Raw genomic sequence first — 24,594 nt, forward strand, 5'->3', positions numbered from 1 at the left:
GAAATGGAAATAACTATAAGATGCTTGGAAAAGATGAACGAAAGCTTCAAAAGAATCGTAAAATAACGTCGCATTAAGAAGTACAGGGTGACTCAAAAGCCTGTTATGAAAATGCGTACTTCCCGGGATAGTGTAGGTTGTTGTTGTTGTTGTGGTCTTCAGTCCTGAGACTGGTTTGATGCAGCTCTCCATGCTACTCTATCCTGTGCAAGCTTCTTCATCTCCCAGTACCTACTGCAACCTACATCCTTCTGAATCTGCTTAGTGTATGGTTCAAATGGCTCTGAGCACTATGGGACTTAACTTCTAAGGTCATCAGTCCCCTAGAACTTAGAACTACTTAAACCTAACTAACCTAAGGACATCACACACATCCATGCCCGAGGCAGGATTCGAACCTGCGACCGTAGCGGCCGCGCGGCTCCAGACTGTAGCGCCTTTAACCGCTTGGCCACCACGGCCGGCTGCTTAGTGTATTCATCTCTTGGTCTCCCCCTACGATTTTTACCCTCCACGCTGCCCTCCAATATTAAATTGGTGATCCCTTGATGCCTCAGAACATGTCCTACCAACCGATCCCTTCTTCTAGTCAAGTTGTGCCACAAACTTCTCTTCTCCCCAATCCTATTCAATACCTCCTCATTAGTTACGTGATCTATCCATCTAATCTTCAGCATTCTTCTGTAGCACCACATTTCGAAAGCTTCTATTCTCTTCTTGTCCAAACTATTTACCATCCCTGTTTCACTTCCATACATGGCTACACTCCATACAAATACTTTCAGAAATGACTTCCTGACACTTAAATCTATACTCGATGTTAACAAATTTCTCTTCATCAGAAACGCTTTCCTTGCAATTGCCAGTCTACATTTTATATCCTCTCTACTTCGACCATCATCAGTTATTTTGCTCCCCAAATAGCAAAACTCCTTTACTACTTTAAGTGTCTCATTTCCTAATCTAATTCCCTCAGCATCACCCGACTTAATTCGACTACATTCCATTATCCTCGTTTTGCTTTTGTTGATGTTCATCTTATACCCTCCTTTCAAGACACTGTCCATTCCGTTCAACTGCTCTTCCAGGTCCTTTGCTGTCTCTGACAGAATTACAATGTCATCGGCAAACCTCAAGGTTTTTATTTCTTCTCCATGGACTTTAATACCTACTCCGAATTTTTCTTTTGTTTCCTTTACTGCTTGCTCAATATACAGATTGAATAACATCGGGGAGAGGCTACAACCCTGTCTCACTCCCTTCCCAACCACTGCTTCCCTTTCATGTCCCTCGACTCTTATAACTGCCATCTGGTTTCTGTACAAATTGTAAATAGCCTTTCGCTCCCTGTATTTTACCCCTGCCACCTTTAGAATTTGAAAGAGAGTATTCCAGTCAATAGTGTAGGTAGAGAGGTAAAAATTGACAAAAATGCTTGAAATGACGTAGGGTTTTATTGAAAGCAAAGAAAAGTGTACAAAATGTGCAACAGATAGCCCTTCATATGAAAAAAGCAATAATTAACATAACAATTGATATTTAGGGAAGACGAAGGAGGTTCTTTAGAACAAATACGCACCATTTTGGCAGCCATTCATTAACGATACCTGTAACTGAGGTACAATGTTGTGAACAACATTATAAAACATATCAGTGGTAATGGGGAGAAAATGCTGCTGAATGTTGTCTTTTAGCATCCCTAATGAGGGCCGCAGGTCGCGATAGACTTGCGACTCCAGATAACCCCACAGGCAGTAATCACACTGATGGAGGTCTGGGGACCTGGGAGGCCAAGCATGACGGACATCGTGGCTCAGCACGTGATCATCACCAAACGATGTGCACGAGAGATCTCTCACACGTGCAGCAGCATGGGATGGAGCGCCATCCTGGATAAATGTCATGTTTGTTAGTCAGACCTGGGATGATGCGATTCTGTAAGATACCTCTCACCCGTCAGGCTGAAAAGCAGCAGTCCGGTCCGATCACTATTCATGTAATAAATCCACACAACACCGTGACAATCGGGTTTCCACGACAGTTCTAGAATATTCATTAGCCCAAATTCTGGAGTTGTAGATGTTGACGGACCCTCTGAGTCTGGAGTCGACTCCGTCGATCCACAACGTATTAAAGTACCAATGGTCATCTTCCCCCATTTTTTGAAGTGCCCACACCGTAAATGCTATCCGCGTTACAAAATCGGAGGCTGACACTTCATGAAGATCCTGGATTTTGTATGGATAGCATTGGAGGGTACGCGTCAGTGCAGTCCAAACAGTAGTGTGTGTAATTACTTCACCAAGTGGAGAGTTACACGCTAAGCAGACAAGAAATCATAGAAATGGCATTCCGGGCCAAGGAAAGTCTACTGGTATCAAACATGGGTCATAATTTGAGGGAGAAATTTCTGAGAATGTTTGTTTGGAGCACAACATCGGAACAAAATGAATCGAAGCATTTGAAACGTGGTGTTACAGAGGAGTGTTGGAAATTAGGTGGACTGATAAGGTAAGGAATGAGGGGATTCTGCTGAGAATCGGAGAGGAAAGCAGAAGGGACAGGATGATAGGACATCTGTTCAGACATCAGGCAGTAACTTCCATGGTACCAGAGGGAGCTCTAGGGGCAGAAACTGTAGAGGAAAACAGAGATTGGAGTACATTCAGCAAATAATTGAGGACGTAGGTCACAAGTTCTACTCTGAGATGAAGAGATTGGCACAGGAGAGGAATTCGGGCGGGCTGCATCAAGACTGATAACTCAAAGAAAGAAAAAAAGAAGTCTCCATTTCTGCTTGAACTGCCTGAGCAGCAGAGCGCGTGTGTCCGGTCGCCCATTACGGGGTCGATTGTCTAAACAAACCGTGGCTTCAAACTTCATGATTTTCTTCACAGCGACGATTGTCACGGGTCATTTACACATTCTAATACTCCTCTTATCGCGATATGATTGTAAAGCTGCAGTAGTGTATCCTCCATTGTGAGAGTAGAGATTCACCCGCAGTGTCTTTCCTGGCAAAGTCAACATACTGCGACTGCTCCCGGATCTTACTCCCTCTCTTACTACAGCTCATTTTATACACGATTCTCATTCGGAGTCACTGACGTATTGCTGTCCAGCATCATCTATTGGCCAGTTTTTGGGGTCGTCTTGGGTTTCAATAAAATTCCATGTCATTTCAGGGATTTGTGTGAAGGTTTACCTTCCTACCTATTTTATTCTGCTAATTAGTGCACTTTTAAGTGTAAGTGGACTTTTATGTCGTCTTGTACCTATTAAAGAGGAACCACAGAATTCGATTTAGTCTATATTTGCCATTTCCCTTTCCTTGAGACTTATTTTATCAGTATGACATAGCTTTCGGACACCCGTGTGTCAATTTCTTTTCTGCGGCAGAAACGTATTGGTTATTTCAGTCGCTCGCTTAGTAAGGATGGTTCCCTTCACACATTTGACTCTCTGATGTGCCAGTTACAGGTAGCTCCAAGACAGTGTTCGGCAACTGTGTTCCGTGTTTCAGGGCCGCGAGATGCACCACAACGTGACGGCGGGCATAATCCTGAGCGACCAGTCCCTGGTGCTTCAGGGAGTGACGCGGCTCAGCGCCGGCGACTACACCTGTCTGGCCGCCAACACCGAGGGCAAGGGCACCAGCAACCCGGTCACGCTACGCGTCATGTGTGAGTACACCGTCCAGTCTGACGCCCAGTTACACTGACAAAATTTTGGAGATCGTTCAGGGGTATGTTGGCAGTATTTTGGTATCATCTTCCTATCTGCATGACACTGGAAATATCTGAAAATGTGCAAATGTGGACGACATGCTTTGTGTGTCTTATCTGGGAAGCTACTGCAGAGAAATTTCACTCTGACCACCCAACGCAAACTTGGTAAGACGAAAAACATAGGTCCGTACTGCCAGCCTCACATTTTGGCTGTTCCTTACAGATGCTTGGGCATCAGTCTCTTCTTAAAGCCACACCGTCACTCATTTATCACCGCAACCACCGAAGATGGAGTGTGATCTTGCTCAATGTTTAATTATCTCCACCTCATGGAGTGTCCGAGTCAGAGACGACTGACAAGCTTGTTCTCTACAGTAGAGTGACAGTTGTAATCAAGCTTGAAAATTTTTTCTGTTATATAGGCTGTTTCACTATGTTTTCATGAGTTCAGATTTGAATAACTCGCGCTAAGACAAGATAAAATGACGCTGGCGTCGTCTATCAGTTGAGCGGAGTGTCAAGTTTCATCCCGTATACAGGCCATTAATCGCGTCGAACTGGTCGAAGCAACATCGCGCGTTCGCGGTGGAGTTCTATTTTTGCTTCGGCGAATCTGCTGTGCTCGCGCAACGTGCCTTACGTAAGCATTTCAAGATTCAGTCACGGTATCCAATTCCTGCTCGTCGAATAATACTCAGATGGGTAGGAAACTTCGGTGCATCTGCAAATGCATCGAATCGAAAGTCAACCGGGCTTCGGAGCACCGTCCGAATTCCCAAAAACGTCAAACGTGTGCGTAGTAGCTCACAGACAAGCCCTCGCCACTAATTACAGAAACTCATTCCAACAAGACGGCGCGGCATGACACACATCCAACAAGACCAAGTAAGTTCTCCGTAAAGCGTTTGATAACTGTACAATTTCCAAACGCGTCTGCGTTCAATGGCCGCCTCGCTCGCCTGATTTAATCGTGCCAGACTCTTATCTATGAGGCTATTCAAGGGCGAGAGTTTATTCCGACAGGCCGAGAAGCTTTTAGTTGTTAAAAGAGCGAATTCACAATGAGATTTTCATAATCCTTCTAGCAGTAATGGAAGATATGTTCAAAAACTGAGTGAAATGTCTCGAGTATTGTGTACCCGCGAATGGTCGTTATTTGTGATACGTAGTATTTTGTAAGTAAACTTGAATAAATGTCGTACTTTGTGCAAAACGTTCAATTTTGATTCGTGGTTAGTTTGTGTGTTATTCAAGTTGGATATAGTTAATACACTGTGACGCATCGTGTACGTTATTTTGATAGAATAAGAGAGACTGAATTTCATTATACTATCTTAAAACTGTGTGTCCGTAGTTGAACTGACTTCATTTTAACACAAATTCTATGATCTATTATCGCCGCATTACAAACGTGTATCATTGCAGTAGTAACGATCCATATACCTATTTTTATCATAGTGCACATTAACGAAGGATGACATTCATTCGAAGAGACCAGACTAATGGGAAGAACTAAAATAAAATCCTTGCTTTTTTACACTACAATTTTTTATAGAGATCTTTAAAAGAATGGTCTCTGGTAGTAACGCCTACAAGTAAGGACATTCGTTTATGAATCTCTTTACTGTAGAAAGATTCCAACATCAGTAGCAAACACTAATGGTATATAGATTAGATTAGATTAATTATTCATTCCATGGATCCATAAAAGAGGGGATCCTCCTGGGTGTGGAACATATCAGATAAACACATTACAAAAATGTAATTAGAAAAACTTGAGTTTCATTATTTTTAATGATCCACAGTCAATAAACAGTAAAATTATGTACATGAATTAAATTTAAACTTCTAATATCTACAGGTTTAATACTTACATCTGCTTTCATTAAATCCATCATTCAGACATTTGCTAGTTTCTTGGCTATTACAACCAAGTATTGTCAAAAATTAAAGTAAATTATTCATTTCAGAGATCCTCAGTTAAGAACAGTCATAATATGTACAAGGTTTAAAACTAAACTTCCACTATTTACAGACTTAAGACTTACATCTACTTTCCACACATCCATCATTCACACAGTAGGTAGTTACTTGGCTGTTACAACCGAGTATTGTCAAAAATTAAAGTATAATACATTTTCATTAAAGTGGTCTACTGCACTTGTTGAGAAACTCATGGATGGAAGAGAAGGAGTTAGCCACCAAAAATTATTTTAAATTATGTTTAAATTGTGCCTTGTCTGTAACTAAACTCTTAATGGTTGCTGGTAACTTATCGAAAAAATGCGTTGCTGAATACTGGACTCCTTTCTGGGCAAGAGTAAGTGATTTTAAATCTTTATGTATATTGTTCTTATTCCTAGTATTGATACTGTGTAGTAAGCAGTTAGTTGGAAAAAGAGATGTATTATTTACAACAAACTTCGTTAAGGAATAAATATGCTGAGAAGCTGTGGTTAATATGCCCAATTCTTTGAATAGGTTTCGACATGATGTTCTTGGATTTACACTACTCATTACTCTTATTATACGCTACTGTACTCTAAAACTTTTTTCTCTTTTTGTGGAATTACCCCAAAATATGATACCATATGACATAATTGAGTGAAAATAAGCAAAATATGGCAGTTTTTTTTATATTTATATCTCCTATGTCTGACATCATTCACATTGCAAATCCAGACTTGTTTAGGCGCTTTAGCAGTTCGTTAGTATGTTGCTCCCAACTTAATTTATTATCAAGTTGTAATCCCAAGAATTTTACACTCTCAACTTCTCCTATTTCCATATCATCATATTTTATACACACATCAGAAGGAAATCTCTTGGAAGTTCTGAACTGCATATAGTGGGTCTTTTCAAATTTTAATGACAGTGAATTGGCTATGACCCACTTATTAATGTCAGTAAATATTTGATTAGCTGTCCTTCCTAAATTTATTATTTGATTTACTATTTATTGCAAATCAATATACAAGTTCAGTACACAATCCAGTCTTCAAACAGAAAAGATGAATCGTTTGCAATAGCCGAATTCCTAGCAGTGAAAGAATTGCATTTTTACGCGTTTCCACTAAACAGGCAATACGGAGATTCTCAAGCTATGCCTAAGATAAATGTCCTACTTCTTTCGTTTCTTAGAAAACTGAAACTACGAGATATACCTTAGGCACTGCGGGAAAATCCCAGAACTTAACCAATTCGTTCTTTGTTAGATTTTGTATTAGGAACGCTAAAAAGTTTGCGTTTGAAGACTGTACAGTCCAGAATGGGTAAGCCAACCAGGCAAAACAGCCGTAATCATTGTGCATTCATTCCACAGACGCACCAGGTTGAAAATACTCATTTGGTAAAACACCATCTCGTGCAGCGTGAGAAGTCCGCGCCCCCTGCACATCCTCGTCCGACAGGAATTGTCCGACCTTCAAGACCTTTTTTTAAGAGACCATGGGAGAGGGGGCGAGGGGGGGAAGATCAGAACTACAGAGAGGGTGCTCGTGTGTCTCCCACTGGAACTGGCGTAAGTCCGCGTAACATTTTGTGCCATGGGGCGTGCGTTTTCAATGAAGCAGCCTCATCCCTTGTCGCGCACTTTTTCGCAACGGTGATTTTCGACAGACATGCTGCCTCATACACGTTCTTCATTCTCCGATGAATGTCTACCTGCGTTTGTTATTCGGCAGCCAAGAAAAGAATGGTAGCACGTCGCTCCTGTCTGGACGCATTTGGTAATAACGTCGCCATACTTAACGTTTCAGTATTTACCGAACGCACTACAGCAAGACACGAATGCCATCCTAACCCCCTTATATACCCACATCGGTGTCGCTCTACGGTACATACACGCTGCAGCAACGCTGTCAAATTACACTTTCTGATTGCCTCTTACAGTTCAAAATTTATTAAAGGCGTTATTCTGAAGAGAACCTTTTTTATGAGGTACGATGTAAAAACTGCTGTATATTTCGTTATTTTCCGGTTCAGTGTCTCATTCTAATCTTCGATCATTTCTACTTGAATCCCTCCGTTTCCTGCGATACCCTACTCATACCACCCAACTGTCTCCCACTGTGTACCATCGCTCTTAATTCAGTTCCCCTTTCGATTTTCTGTTATGGAAAAGGTCACATCTAATTCAGTATCATAAGTGTACAGAAACCGCAACTACAATTACGTGATACTTTGCGTCGGACAGAAGAAACTGTTCCAACTTCAAATTAACCTGCCTGACACAGGTTGGTCTTAGGACCCCAAATCAGATTCCTATTCCACACTGTTATTCAGTTGTGTCGACGCTGTTATCATCTGTGTCCGTCCTTGCTCACGAAGCTAATGAGGCACAGAACAAACTTTCATCAGTCAGGAAGTGAGCGTAACAGATGCAGTGATTGGAAGACCGTTGTTTATCGTTAAACGATTTCTGCTGCTTGCTTCCACCTCGGCAGCTTTTCATTTCACAGAAGAGCCAGTTGATGAGAGAGATACACTACACGGGAGTCTGCTGCCCGCCATTTAAACTCGGCAATACAAACAGAGAGGTTCCTGCTTTATTTTCACGACTACACCCCCCCCCCCCCCCCTGCACTTTATCAGTGGACGAACACTTCGTCTTTCTGTGTGGCGTCGGGAGCTCGCGAAACGATGCGAAACACAGGGAAAGAGCACGAAACAAATTGGCAGCGGAGCGGTGCACGCGAACAGTGAAAAAGAAAGGTCGTGGAGAACCTGTGTCTCGGTGTACATCTTGTTAATTCATTCGGCACGTGCAGGTCGCCGTGGGCTGGGAAACCAAAGGGCGGCGGGTTGGGCGGCTGGCACAGCATAAATAGCACCCAATATCGACCCGGCGGCCATTAAGGGATCCCGGCTAGCAGCCCTTAACTGTGCCTCGCATTCCGCCCTGCACGATTTATTCAGGCGACCGCTGGAGCGCTCACGACTCTGATGCGTTTCCAGCCGGGTGCAGTTCTGTACGTACGTAGGAGCCACTCCTACCCGTACGCAGGAGTCAATGTGCAGCGTTTGTGCGTCTGACATCTGCTGCGATCTTACTTGAACCTACGACAGACTCCTTGCGTATACACAATAGAAAATGGAAGAGCAACTGTTGGCTGGTTAGAATACAAACACGTGAAGTAATGTAGGAAATGTGCTCGCACCGTATAGGAAAATTTCATATCTGTGCTTTGCCTCACGCACTTGTAGGGTTCACATTATTCTCCCTGCGCAAGTACGTGAGGCAAAGCATGGATATGACATTTTTACCAAGTGTGTACGAAAAGTAATGAGACTAATTCTTGATCTAGAAAAATTTTCTTTTTTCCAAACAACAATAACGTCCTGATCAGAATAATTCCCTTGGGCCGCTACACACCGGTGGAGTCGTTCCCAGTCTTGATACACTACTGACAATTAAAATTGCTACACCAAGAAGAAATGCAGATGATAAACGGGTATTCATTGGACAAATATATTATACAAGAACTGACATGTGATTACACTTTCACGCAATTTGGGCGCATAGATCCTGAGAAATCAGTACCCAGAACAACCACCTCTTGCCGTAATAACGGCCTTGATACGCTTGGGCATTGAGTCAAACAGAGCTTGAATGGCGTGTACAGGTACAGCTGCCCATGCAGCTTCAGCACGATACCACAGTTCGTCAACAGTAGTGACTGGCGTATTGTGAAGAGTCAGTTGCTCGGCCACCATTGACCAGACGTTTTCAGTTAGTGAGAGGTCTGGAGAATGTGCTGGTCAGGGCAGCAGTCGAACATTTTCTGTATCCAGAAAGGACCTGCAACAAGCGGTCGTGCATTATCCTGCTGAAATGTAGGGTTTGGCGGGGATCGATTGAAGGGTAGAGCCACGGGTCGTAACACATCTGAAATGTAACGTCCACTGATCAAAGTGCCGTCAATGCGATCAATAGGTGACCGAGACGTGTAACCAATGGCACCCCATACCACCACGCCGGGTGATACGCCAGTATGACGATGACAAATACACGCTTCCAATGAGCATTCACCGCGATGTCGCCAAACACGGATGCGACCATCATGATGCTGTAAACAGAACCTTGATTCATCCCGAAAACTGACGTTTTGTCATTCGTGCACTACGTTCGTCGTGAGTACACCATCGCAGGGGCTCCTGTCTGTGATGCAGCGTCAAGGGTAACTGCAGCCATGGTCTCCAAGCTGATAGTCCATGCTGCTGCAAACGCCGTCGAACTGTTCGTGCAGATGGTTGTTGTCTTGCAAACGTCCCCATCTGTTGAGTCAGGGATCGAGACGAGGCTGCACGATCCGTTAGAGCCATGCGGATAAGATGCCTGTCATCTCGGCTGCTAGTGATGTGAGGCCGTTGGGATCTAGCACAGCGTTCCGTATTACCCCCCTGAACCCACCGATTCCATATTCTGCTAACAGTCATTGGATCTCGACTAACGCGAGCAGCAATGTCACGATACGATAAACCTCAATCGCGATAGGCTACAATCCGACCTTTATCAAAGTCGGAAATGTGATGGTACGCATTTCTCCTCCTTACACGAGGCATCATAACAACGTTCCACCAGGCAACACCGGTAAACTGCTTTTTGTGTATGAGAAATCGGTTGGAAGCTTTCCTCATGTCAGCATGGTGTAGGTGTCACCACCGGCGCCATCCTTGTGTGAATGCTTTGAAAAGCTAATTATTTGCACATCACAGCATCTTCTTCCTGTCGGTTAAATTTCGCGTCTGTAGCACGTCATCTTCGTAGTGTAGCAATTTTAATGACCAGTAGTGTAGCAACATTGAAATGGTTTCAGCTGGTAGGGCGTGTAACATGTCGGTTACATTCTTTTGAATGCTCTCCGGAGTCCCGAAAAGACGCCTTATTAAAACCCTTTTAAATTTCGGGAAAAGAAAAGGGTCACAAGAACTTAGATCAGGTGAACAGGAGAGCTCTTGATCAAAAGGAATAGCTTTTGGAATCAAAAATTGCATGAGGTTTTTGGCACCATTTTGGCATAAATATTTTGCAAGCGCAAAACTTCGGTCATAATTTTGGTGTACAGTGAAAGTATTTAAGCTTAACAGGTTACCCATCATGCTTATTGTTAAACGTCAATCTGATCTCACAATAGCAGTCATACATTCGACGTTTGAAGTTGAAAGTCTGCCTGAGCGAGGTTCATCTTCAACGTTTCCACGGTCTTCCAAAAACGATTTGTGCTGGCGAACAACTCCTGTACTCTTGATAAGGCCTCTTTCGACTTTTGGAAGGTCACACTTATGGATACCCCGCGTTTAATACAAAACTTGATGACACAAGTTGCTCTAAATTCCGCTGTTCCATTTTCGAAAAAAAGAACAAAAACACAACTTCGCTGATGGCGCTCTCAGAACTCATGTGATGGCTGTACGGAACTGAAACACGGACTGAGCTTTTAGAAGGGACGAACACACCACCCTACACATGTAGAACAACACAGCGTTTGCCAGATAGTTTCCAGTGTTAGCAGTTTCATTACTTTTCTCATGTGCCCCGTAAGTTGTCAGTTACGTGCCATTCATTTTTTTCTTCTCCGAAGGGCCAGCTAATAAACATGCACCAGTTACATTTCATTACTCGTCATTCTTTTATTTCTTCTTCTTCCAGTGCTCTCATCGGTTCACTGTGTTTCTCCTTCATTTTTCCGACCTAATTGGACCAGTTTTTTTTCATTCTCCTATCTTTTAATCCTCCCATATTAAGTACTTATTCCTAAACACTTCTGTCAGCCGTTTCTACAGATTTAATATTATTTTTTCCGGAATCCCCTTTTAATTCGTGGACCCAGCTCGTTATTGACTTCTTATCCCACAAATATTTCAACAATTTTTTGGTTTATGCACTGCCTTGGATTCGATATAACCGTCAAAAATATAGTCTTTTTCTCATTATTATTGAAATGTTTTCCATATTTCGATAAATTTCATCGTTACTTCACAATTTCCAGCCCTCTGTAGATATTCGTGGTTACAACATATTCCCAATGATTCTCCTTTCTAGTATTTCTAGTAAAACTTATCTAAATAATAGTTTAATTTCTTATATTCATCTATTTTTTTCATTCCAATGTCTCACTCTTTTTCTAGAACTGAATTAAAAATAACTGTGGATAAGCTCAAAAATGGTTAAAATGGTTCTAAGCGCTATGGGACTTTAACATCTGAGGTCATCAGTCCCCTAGAACTTAGAACTACTTAAACCGAACTAACCTAAGAACATCACACACATCCATGCCCGAGGCAGGATTCGAACCTGCGACAGTAGCGGTCGCGTGGTTAATGACTGTAGCGCCTAGAACGGCTCGGATAAGCCATCATCGTGTCGTACACCAGTGTTTATTTCGAAGGGCTGAGAATTTTTTCCCATAAATTTCCCTGTAGATATTGTCCTTAACTATTTCACGAATTAGATTTTCCGATTTAGGCTTTAAATGTCATTTCCATTTTCTTCTTCTTTTCTTTCTTGGTTCGCTGTCCTGCATCGGCGCAGGTGGTTACAAACGGATCTGGCATGATTAAATGAAAGGGTAACCAGCAGTCCTTCCTCTCACTATCCTGTTACCCCCTTGGAACAGAATTGTGTACCCTAACTGTCTGCATGTGGTATTACTCATGCGAAAAATGAGCGAATGTTTTCTAAATGTTCATGAATCGTGTAACAGTCCAGTATTCACCGAGTGGGATGTGGAAAACCCCTAAAAATCTCATACAGCCTAGCCGGCACTCCATCCCTCATCCTTAATCCACCAGGCGCATACAATCTGGGGCCGGTGTACTTCACCCGTCCCAGATATCGTGTGCTTTTCCTTATGGCTATCTGGGTACGTATCTGCCATTTTATTTTATCACTTTATACAGGGTGAAAAGTATTTAAACCGACAAACTCTGGGAGGTTGTATGGGACATCAAAACAAATACTTTCCCCTAATGTCATTTTTTCCTACGAGGATTATTTAAACCGTTGGAGGCCGTATTACGCTCTTCAGTTGATAGAGGCCGTATTACGATCTTCAGTAGTAAGAGGGCGTATTATGCTCTTCAGTTGTAGGCCACCAGGTTTACTAATGGAGCGATACACCTGGAGTGAGTACACTGATATGGTTGGTGCGTACTACGTAGCGCACCGCAACGGATGAGCTACACAGCGGGTTTATCGACAACAGTATCCTAATCGCCGTATCCCGCATCATACGACCTTCGATGCTGTGTACCAACGTCTGCGTGAGACCAGGTCATTTAGCAGATTACCTGGACAGGGATGCCGTCGCACGGTAAGAACGCTGAAATTTGAGGAAGCTGTCTTGCAGCATGTGGAGCGGGATCCTTCAATCAGCACTCGTGCAAATGCACGTCACATGGGGACGAATCAGACGAATGTAAGAACAGTCCTTCGAGAGTAATCGTTACGTCCATTTCACTTACAGCGTGTCCACAACCTGGAACCAGTTGATTATCCGCCCACAGCACAGTTTGCGCAGTGGTACCTGGAACAGTGTGAAATGCATCCTACATTTCCATCCTCGGAGTTGTTTTTCGATGAAACAATGTTCGGGCGTGATGGAGTCTTCAACAAGAACAATTCGCATGTTTGGAGTGACGATAACCCACATGCCACAGCTACTAGCGCTCATCAAGTGCGATTCTTCGTTAATGTGTGGGTCGGTGTTGTTGGAGTCTGTTTAATTGGGCCGTATCTGCTACCTAGTTGTTGTCTCTTGATCATAAAAAAATGGAAAAGTGTTTCTTGGTTTAATTAATTTGCCGCCAGAGAAATCTTCCTCTACCGGTTTAAAGACTCCTCAGGAAAAAAATGACATTAGGGAAAAATATTTGTTGTGATGTCCCCTACAACCTCCGAGAGTTTGTCGGTTTAAATACTTTTCACCCTGTATTTTAAAGTTTAGGGACATGTTTGTTAATAATACTTTTTCCTCAGTGAAAACATTTTATTTTCCTATTTTTGTCAAACATGTTTCGGAGCTGCAGTTCCATTCTCAAGGATTAAAACGACGATTTTCGTGCGATACATCTGTTTCAGTTTATCACCTACAAGTAAATAAACGACGAGTTTTACGCAAAAAGACATCCAACTCGAGATAAATGATGCCTGCCTCAGATCATAATAAACGAGAGGCGAGTGGAAGGACATAGGAGACGCGAAGAGCAGACATTAAGTTTAACAGATTACAGATGAGCTCGATGTTCTTAAGCTTTGAATACTGGAGAGGAATGTGCCACTATGTCATCAAAGGCTTCCATAACAAATCTGAGAATCTGTTCTTAATGGTTCAAATGGTTCAAATGGCTCTGAGCACTATGGGACTCAACTTCTGAGGTCATTAGTCCCCTAGAACTTAGAACTAGTTGAACCCAACTAACCTAAGGACATCACACACATCCATGCCCGAGGTAGGATTCGAACCTGCGACCGTAGCGGTGTCGAGGTTCCAGACTGCAGCGCCTAGAACCGCACGGACACTTCGGCCGGCAGTTCTTAATGCCAAGTTCTAGAACTACTCACTATTCGTATCATGTGGAACTATAAAGAAGAAGAAATCAAGGAAGTCTGGTTATACACGGATGTAAGCTGACAATCTCCTCGTGTTTGGAAAAACTGTGTAAAAATATTGGGCGTTTGGGGGTGCGTGGGCAAAATGATTATTTGCATAATCATAATGGAGAGGGATTCCGTCACGATTTTCCGGAGTCCTTCTACAGCGGCAAGGCTGTATCCTTTGAACGAGTACGTGTGAAAATTAGTGTTGTGTTTCATTGCTTATGGAGTAATGTGGAGTCGAGGCTAGAGAGAGACATAAACCTCTTTCCAGCACACCACCTATAATTATCGAATTGGGTCAACGGGAAAACATCACCATCTTATGGAAGAACCACCATGAACATGACCTCGCTTGATGAGGCACTGTGGAAAATTGACAATCTGGTGTTGAGAACACTCGCATCTCTTTGTCGTTTAAGTGGTGATAAAAAGTATTCAAGCCGCTACTAACGACATGTCTTTTGGTGGTGGTACCCTACAGTTGGTAAATATTAGAAGTCGTGTTTATGAGACGCCAAGGCTGCTACAATTGAAACGATTACCATAAGGGAATGTAAAATTACTTACATTGGCTTGTGTGGTATGATTCTTACTATGCCGCCAGTAAAATTAAAAACACATAATTGCATCACTACAGTTAAATTTTTATTTTAGTGTAGACGACTCGCAGGTTCGAATCCTGCCTCGGGCATGGATGTATGTGATGTCCTTAGGTTAGTTAGGTTTAAGTAGTTCTAAGTTCTAGGGGACTGATGACCTCAGATGTTAAGTCCCATAGTGCTCAGAGCCATTTGAGTGTAGACGACAGTGAAACAGTATAACTTTTTATTAGTATTGACGCTACAGTTAATATCGTACATATAGGCTCACGTAAATAGTTTTACCTCGCCTGATGGCGATCGTTTCTATCGAAATGTATGGCGATTAAAGGTTTATGTCGTCAGTGGCTCTTGATGGTTTAGAACTATGATTTTCTTCCGAGACCAGACCCATATCACTGGCGTCTATTGGGGAACTCAGGTGTGGATGTGGGCAATGAAAGATGAGAGTTTCACGTGTCTTCAATATCGGAAAGGCGAAACAGGAGTTTGGCCTGGAGACGAATATGGGAGGTAATCATACGGAACTATGTTAAGGAATCACCTCAGCATTTTCCTTGCGTCATTTAGGGACAAATAACGTTAGTCTCACACAGGATAAAACAGCAATTCGACATGATGGGTGGGGGTGGCGCGAGAAGAGGGTGTTGTGGTGTTGGCTAGCTGTATGTATGCGATCCATGCGAATTACTCTATATTCGGCTCATCCCTCTCCGCCTGTAATCTGCCTCACCTGCCAAGACCCCGCATCGAAGCAAGCACGTGGAGGCCGAGAAACAACTGCGATTTGCTGATGTCTACCCCTTCCACTCGACTCACTGAAATATCAACCACGAAGTTATTTTAATCAAGGTGTACTCCAGTGTATTACATGTTGAATCTAATGGAAGAGGAGAATCAAATACAATCGACACTAAGTATATTTCGCCACACACACACACACACACACACACACACACACACAAATACTCGCAGTACGACGACACGAGAAGAAATAATGTAAAAATTCCTGTGAGATCATACTTTTTCGCGTCTTCGCCGACTATAGGGTCTCAGTTGGAAGCGGGACTCATCACAGAAGACAACTCTATTCCAGCCAATGTGATTCCAGGCCGGTAACGTGTCTGGAGACGCTCCGGAGAGCGGTAGGACACTAACCTGTGTGTCGTCCACCATATGGCTCGACATCCAGAAGTCTGGGGTGCCTTTTCATTTCATAGCAGTGCACCTTCGGATATCATCCGGGGCATACTTACTGCACAGCGGTTAAGTGGATGATATTGTACACCCCGTTTCGTTTTCCTTCATAGCAAACCGTCCAGATCTTATGCTTCATCAAGATAATGCCCGTCCTCACGCGGCGACAGATTCTACTGCCAGTCTTCGTGCTTGCCAATCCCCAACTTGGTCAGCAAGACCGCCTGATTTGTACCCAACTGACAACGTCTGCAGAGTAATGGGCAAGGCTCTCCAACCATCTTGGAATGTTGTCGCTCTAACGCGTCAATTGGACAGAATGTGACACGATATAGCACAGGAGAAAATTCTGTCAGTCAGTGTCAAACCGAATAACTGGTTGCATAAGGGCTTGAGTTGGAACAATGCATTACTGACTTGCTCAATTTGTGTAGCTCTTCTCTTTAATAATTCATCCAGTTTTTCTCAAATAGCAATCATTTGTTTGTGCATGATGTACATCACATCTAGGGATTTCCGTCCCATTCGGATAATTCCTTCGTGTAGAGCCGTTCTTTTTCTTTTCGCAACATAGATATTCCTCCTTTAAAGAAAGTGCCACATGGACTTTTAGTGTGAGACGACTATTGACGATTGAGCTTAGGAATTCTTAGTAAGCTTGAGTTAAGAATAAAGTTTGACGCAGAAAATAATCCGAGCCAAATTAACCTAACGTCCGTTGAGCTAACGTAATGCATCGACATTCAAACGATCGACCATTTTCAGGGATTAAGATAAAGAATTCTTAGTAACCTTGTGTTAAGAATAAAGTTTGACACAGAAAATAATCCGAGCCTAATTAACCTAACGTCCGCAGAACTAACGTGATGTATCGAAACACAAACGATCGACCAATAACATGGACAGTCCCACCTAATAAGTGCCTAGTGCAAAGTTGCGCCTGCGAGCACCACTCTCGTAGACCACACACAGAACAATGGCTGCAGACACGGCCGCGCACTACAGCACAGCGTTTCGCAGCGCTCCGGCGCTGTACCGGAATTTTATTTATAGCCGGTACACGTTACGGCCGCAGAGGGCGGCACCAGATGCGCCCCGGGCTCCCCGCAAACAGTTCCGGCGTTGATCGTCGTTCGCAGCTGCTTTGCTTGCCTGCCATATGGCCGTCATAAATACTTCTCGCCGCGCTTCGCCTTTGCGCTCGTATAATTCTCGGGGATTGTTTGCCGAGTTCTTTTTGTCTTCTTTCCCGGAACGAGGTCGGCTCTTCGCCGAAGACTCGCTCGGATGTAAAAGAGCGCCGAAGCTATGCGGATTGTGATGGTTCCGTAGGGGATAGGCGTAAATATTGTTGTTGCCCGCCTTAGTGGCTCTTACGGTGCAGGGAGTACGGCTTGCTTGCTGCGCAAGGTGAAACACCGCTGTTTACCAGACAAAACTTTACCGCGGCGAGCTCCGATAAAGACGGCGTTTTGTGGAGGACGAAGGGTTACCGTATAATCTTACGAGTGGGGCTCTTATAGAAGAGAATACCGCACATCTCTCATTCCTAGCTTTTATCCCGTCGTATGGTTAGTTTTGCCTTTGTGAGCGGATACTCTTCCTGTCACCACAGTTTTCAGCTAACCTCTTTGTCTTCTTCTTCTTGCTCATTATCTTCTTATGCTGTCGTGCGTTAGGCCTTCCCGCCCTGTTGCAACTACATTTGATATCATCCTTCGATTTTTTTTTAATTTTTAATTTTTTGCTGATCTTCCAATGCACGTTTACCTTGCGAAGTATACTGCGGAAAATGCAGTGATAATCTTGACTCCTCCATTGTCCCTTGTTTTGGATCTGTTTTTATCGTTCTCGTTTATATCAAATACTTTCAATTTCTTCGTAATATCGATATTTCTTTTATAATCAGGCTCTTCGATCGGCCTATCTTGTTCAGGAATTTGGTTTCGTTGGCTTTTAATCTTATTTATTCTTTTTACGGTTCCGTATCTCCATCGGTGAATGCGGAAACCCTTGTAAGATCACTTTGTTGTCTGTCCTTTCGTTAAGGCTCCTCCAGGAGGTCTGTGGTTCCTTGGCGGTGTAATAAGTGTAAGCTTCTAAGTCAATGCAACCGAAAAATATGGCCATTTATCTCATATTTTGGTACACGGAAAGTCTGTCATAAAATCCTGTAGGGTACTTTAAGTTGATGTAGAATCACGAAATTACATACACAATGTGATCAGAAGTATCCGGACACCTGGCTGAAAATGACTTTAATGTTTGTGGCGCTCCCACCATAATTCTGGCATTCGATATGGTGTTGGCCAACCCTTAACCTTGATGACAGCTTCCACTCTCGCAGGCAAACGTTCAATAAGGTGCTGGAAGTTTTCTTGGGGAATGGCAGCCCATTCTTCACTGAGTACTGCACTCAGGAGAGGTAACGATGTCGGTCGCTGAGGCCTCGTTCGAAATCGGCGTTCCAAAACATCTCAAAGGTGTTCTATAAGATTCAGGCAAGGACACTGTGCAGGTCAGTCCCTTACAAGGATGTCATTGTCGTCTAACCACTCCGCCACAGGCCGTGCATTATGAACAGGTGCTCGACCGTGTTGAAAGATGCAATCGCCATCCCCAAATTGCTCTTCAACAGTGGGAAGCAAGAATGCGCTTAAAACATCAATGCATCAATGTAGGCCTATGCTGTGATAGTGCCACGCAAAAGAACAAGGGGTGCAAGCCCCCGCCATGAAAAACACGACCACACCATATCACCGCCTTCGAAATTTACTGTTGGCACTACACATGCTGGCTTATGACGTTCACCGGGCATTCGCCATACCCACACCCTGAAATCGGATCGCCACATTGTGTACCATGATTCGTCACTCCACACAGTGTTTTTCCACTGTTCAATCGTCCAATGTTTAAGCTTCTTACACCGAGCGAGGCGTCGTTTGGCATTTACCGCCGTGATGTGTGGCTTATGAACAGCCGCTCGACTATGAAATCCTAGTTTTTTCACCTCCTGCCTAACTGTCATAGTACTTGCAGTGGATCGCGATGCTGTTTGGAACTGCTGTGTGATGGTCTGGATAAATGTTTGCCTATTACACATAACGACCCTCTTCAACTGTCAGCGGTCTCTGTCAGCAACAGACGAGGTCGGTCTGTACGCTTTTGTGCTGTACGTATCCCTTCACGTTTCCACTTCACTATCACATCGGTAACTGTGACCAAGGGATGTTCAGGAGTGTGGAAATCTCGTGTGCAGACGTATGACACAAGTGATACCCAATCATCTGACCACATTCGAAGTTCGTGAGTTGCGCAGAGCACCCCATTCTGCTCTCTCACGATGTCTAATTACTACTGAGGTCGCTGATATGGAGTACTTGGCAGTAGGTGGCAACACGATGCACTAGTATGAAAGACGAATGTCTCTGGGAGTGTCCGGATACTTTTGATCAAATAGTGTAGATACATAATTAAATTTGCACAGAACCCTCGGTGCGCGAGTACTATTCGCACCTGGCATATCCTCCCACCCCCTTTTTTTTCTTGTTGCCCAGTATCACTCCCCCTTACAGCAGTATTGGCACCGACATAACTTTATAAAATTTAGGATAATTCCACGTTCTTTCTTTATTTTTGAGAGATCTTCTAATGGTACCGCCTTGGTAACTAAAGTTCTCAGTTTTGGCCTTTGGATCTAGGTCTCCCCTGCGCATTACTATGATCCCTAAAACTTAAACCAATGTTGTTTCACTAAGACGGTTTTTACCCTTATCGTGTTTTTCCCAACATAATGCGTAGTTCACAGGCAGCTCGCTGTAGTCCATCTTCACTGTTCACTTTTCTCTACAGTGAGTTAACTTAAGGGAGGAAATTTGTGTCCACTACCTGCTTTTCATAACGTATGCCGACTTCTACGCTAAACGCATTTTTCGTGTTAAACAAGTTTTCAAACTGAGCACATTTTGGCAATGTTTGAGTAATTGCTGATGTAGCGCATTAAAATTATTTGCAGGGAAGCACATTATAAACTCAAAATAAATTTAATTCATTAAAGGGCGTTATTTTCTGCCCTGGGAACTCAGTTCGTGACTAATAACACTAAAGAAAAGCGTTTCTGCTGCAAGTAACCTCAAAATCTTATTACAGCGCTTCAGAGCAATGACTAGTGAATAACACAGAAAAATAATCCACCTGAAAAATAGATACTGAAACTAAGCAATAATAAACCATGCATTCTGACCCACGTAGCATTTATAATCTTTCAATAAGCAACATAATTCTTGTTTTGTTTAAAGTCTATGTTGTTATTAGGTTTGTCACTTCCAAACAATTCTGAACTGACTTCCTATGACAAGTTAATGAGTACATTTGTAAACATCAAATTATTTTACAGATTACAAATCTTTCATATAAATACGCGATTTCTTCATGCGATTTACAAATTATTTTCTTTTTGTGAAATTTGTTGTTTCTCTTAATGCTTGTTAAATGTCCCTATACATTCAGTAATTGCACATTTCATACAACCATTCTGGCTCCGTTTTATATCATTTTCCTTACTTCTATATGGGGAATGGTAGTTTTATATCACTTAAAAAGTGAAATAACAACCACTGAAATATTATTATTTTTATAGATTATTAGTGCCACTAGTTTCGATATTTAAGCACACAACGAAACAGAAATGCTCAAATTATTAGCCGAAAATGTTAATTCTCTACTGAAAATTTGATATTATTGCCACAATCCTGAAATGACTAGTTAGAGGATCAACACAAACGGGTGTATCAAGTTCTTCGTTAAAAATATGCATCGCGTAATTCAGTAATAGGAGTCTTAGGCGGTCACGTCTCGTCTCCTGTAAATTTCGTTTTGTGGATAATCGTATAATACTGTTCGTGTACCTTTTTTCTGAGGAGGACATTCGGGCCCATACCAGATTTTACCTGAACGAGCACGGAAAACGACCTAAAAACCACCGTATTGTGTGTGTGCCAACGAACGGTCGTTAATACAAAGCGCCTACGCGATCTGGGCCTGGCTCATCATTCTCTCGCAAGAGAGACCGTCGCGCGTTATGTTATTCGTGAGATTATCGCATGCGGATATGAATGTAATGTACCACAGCAGTTATCTCTGTTGAGCTGATATCGGTAGACGATGTCAAAAAACTGTGGTCATAACCTATTTGGTGCTCTGAATTTGTTTGGCTTTCTTTGGTTTCGTTGAGGACCGTTAACGTTGCCATTCCACTGGCTGGCGCTTTGCTTCTGGACTATTACGTGAAACCGAGGTCTTATCACCACTAGTTCCAAAACTCCTCGCCCTGTTGTCGTCCCGCATAGAAAAATCAGCGCAGTGCCCAATAGTTGTTTATTTATTTATTTGTATTCGTGTGTTAGTAGTCGGGGAACCCACATTATACACTCTTTTCTACAACGAAAATCACCCATAACAATTTGAGGACGAACTGATCGTGAAATTTTATGAAAACACAAGCTCAGTCACTCGACACAGAAACTCTTATCCTGTTGAATTCTTTTCTCGATGCTTGATGTGAGTTTCGTCAGTAACAGCTTAAAATCTGGTCGTTCTTCGTCATAAACACTTGTTCGGCTGCCATTAAAAATCACGCGGCGTTTTCGAACTGAAGTTTCTTTGCCGGTCGGTGTGGCCGTGCGGTTAAAGGCGCTTCAGTCTGGAACCGCGTGACCGCTACGGTCGCAGGTTGTAATCCTGCCTCGGGCATGGATGTGTGTGATGTCCTTAGGTTAGTTAGGTTTAATTAGTTCTAAGTTCTAGGCGACTGATGACCTCAGAAGTTAAGTCGCATAGTGCTCAGAGCCATTTTTTGAAGTTTCTTTAGTCAGATTTCGGTTACCTGCGCATAAATTTCGGCAGGGCGAACTTGTTTTACATCCAGAAACCGTATTACACTACGAGTCTTCGAACGATCGTTAATTACATCACACGTTTTAAAATCGCACAAAGAGCACACGACCATTCCTGCCCACTGTTAGCCTTATACTGGCGCCAACGGTTAGGACGGTCTACGACATGACAGTGGGGAAGTGAGGAGAATTGCGCGGTTCCTGAGAAAAGGAATGTTCTTTCGTTTTATAATGACTGTCGTATAAATTAGTTCGCTGAATTTGAGCAGCATAACTACACGCATGTTCAAAAAAAAAAAAAAATAAATAAAAAATAAAATAAAATAAAAACATAACATCTTGATGGCTAGAGATAGGACGTTCGTAGTCATATCACATGTACGTTAATATGTTCTTCAGAAATGATTAGCATTTGAATAATGTCGCCCGCTCCTTAGAGGTCAACATCGACATCGTGGCGCAACACCACCAGCCGGTAAAATGTTCCTGCTGCTCATGTTCTCGCTATAAATCGAAGGTAATGGATCAGTGTGACTTGAGCAGACATGTGGGATGCCTGGCAGACTTATATGCGAACCGTACAGTCGAATCAGTGACGCGCATTATTGGCTTGAGAGAATGTGATGCATCCATCCGGGAAACTGCTGCTCGTATGGGACGAAGTGCTTCGGCAGTGCAACGGGTGTGTGCAGAATGGTTCACGGAAGGCCGTAGAACCGACGAGATGGGTCACGTCGCACCACCCAGACCACCCTCCGAGAAGATCGACACCTCATCGGAAGCGCTTTGCGGGACAGATCTGCGTACACTATCAGCGGTGACAATCCGTCGCCTTTTATCACGGCAAGGGTTACGAGGGCGTCGTCCGCTTCTGACCCTACCTTTGACGAACGTGAAGAAACATGCTACACGGCAATTGGTGTATGGAACGACGTCACTGGGGACAGGAATGGCATCAAATGAAGGTTAAGTGAAATTACTGAAACCAATCGCCTTTTGTTTTTACTTCAATTTTTAGTATCCCATTAATCGTTTCGAACCGCATAATGATTCATCATCAGATAGTATGTATTTTTGATTGTCTGCAGCAGTGTGGTAGCCGTGTAGCTGTGGCAAGATGTTCATACCAAACACGTAAATACTGAGTGTGGCGAGAATTATACACATTACGAACTCCAATTTGTTGCGTCACTTAATATTATTAGTATCCGTGGTCCAGAATGAGGTTTTCTCTCTGCAGCGGAGAGTGCGCTGATATGAAACTTCCTGGCAGATTAAAACTGTGTGCCGGACCGAGGTACTGGCGGAAGTGAAGCTGTGAGGACGGGGCGTGAGTCGTCCTTGGGTAGCTCAGATGGTAGAGCGCTTGCCCGCGAAAGGCAAAGGTCACCAGAATTCTCGCCAATGAAAGCGTGTGGAATGTGGTGAAACAACAGCGTTGTGACCCAATGCCAACTACCACAGATGAACTTTGGAACCAGGTGAAAGCACCATGGATGGCTATACCACAGGACATCATTCGCGCCTTATACTCGTCGATGGAACAAGTTATCAGGCCCAATGGTTGACCCTGTGCCTACTAGACCACAGGACGGATGCTGACCTCAGGTCGGTTTCAAAATGTCATCTGTAGGTGATGTGCGTTACAAGCAACGTCGCGTAATTGAATTTCTCACTGCACAGAAAGAACCTAAGAGGAATATTCACAAACGCTTGTGCAAAGTCTATGAAGCATCTGCCGTCGGCAGAAGTACAGTTAGTCGCTGGGCACGGAGGGTGAGGTCATCAGAAGGCGGTTCGATGGAGCTCCACGATTTGCAGCGGTCGGGGAGACCATCCACGGCTGTCACACCTGACTTGTTGCAGCGAGCTGATGTTGTCACACCATTGTCATGTCATTAAAGGATGCCATTATTGGAAGACATTTTGCGGACGATGAGGAAGTAATTCACACGGTGAAACACTGTCTCCGCCACCAGCACAAGGATTGGTACCGACAGGACATACACGCCCTTGTTTCGCACTGCAGGAAGGCCATAGAACGGGATGGAGGTTACGCGGAAAAATGAGATGAGTGGATAAAACACCATTTTTTCGTGTATGTAATTCTCGTTACGTTCAATAAAAAACAGTTGAAGAAAAAAATGCGGTGCATTACTTTCTGCTCAACCCTCGTGACTCATGACGGACAAAGCAAGGAGTGCATAAAATGCGGACTAGCACAAGCAAAGAGGGCTTTCCTGGCCAAGAGAATTCCATTGTATCAAACATCATCCATAATTTGAGAAAGATTTCTCTGAGAATGCGCGTTTGGAGCACAGCATAGTTTGTTAGTGAATCGCGGGCAGTGGGAAAACCAGAACAGAAGAGTACGTAAGCGTTCGAGATATGGTGCTACAGAAGAATATTGATTACCAGGCAGACTGATTAGATGAGGAGATTTTCTGCAGAATGCGAGGAGAGGATTATATGGAAAACACTGACTAGAAGAAGCGGTAGGGTGAATGAACATCTGTTAAGACGTCACGAATAATCTCCATAGAAAATTGTACAGCGTAAAAATTGAGGGGTGTGGG

At 43.3% G+C, this 24,594-nt stretch overlaps 1 protein-coding gene across 4 annotated transcripts in view; it reads left to right on the forward strand.

Moving 5' to 3' along the window:
• The window catches only part of LOC126188244 (neural cell adhesion molecule 2), a 612,074-nt gene that overhangs the window by 373,244 nt on the left and 214,236 nt on the right, over nucleotides 1-24,594 (forward strand). For all 4 annotated transcript variants that reach the window (XR_007537838.1, XR_007537839.1, XM_049929802.1 and 1 more), the window contains exon 8: nucleotides 3,524-3,683. Coding sequence is in view for 2 of the 4 variants with exons in the window: in XM_049929802.1 (XP_049785759.1) it covers nucleotides 3,524-3,683 (160 nt within the window). In the remaining 2 variants the exon portion in view is untranslated. The remainder of the gene's footprint in view (nucleotides 1-3,523; nucleotides 3,684-24,594) is intronic.

Source organism: Schistocerca cancellata, chromosome 5 (genome assembly GCF_023864275.1).
Source record: "Schistocerca cancellata isolate TAMUIC-IGC-003103 chromosome 5, iqSchCanc2.1, whole genome shotgun sequence".
Taxonomy (NCBI): Eukaryota; Metazoa; Arthropoda; class Insecta; order Orthoptera; family Acrididae; genus Schistocerca; species Schistocerca cancellata.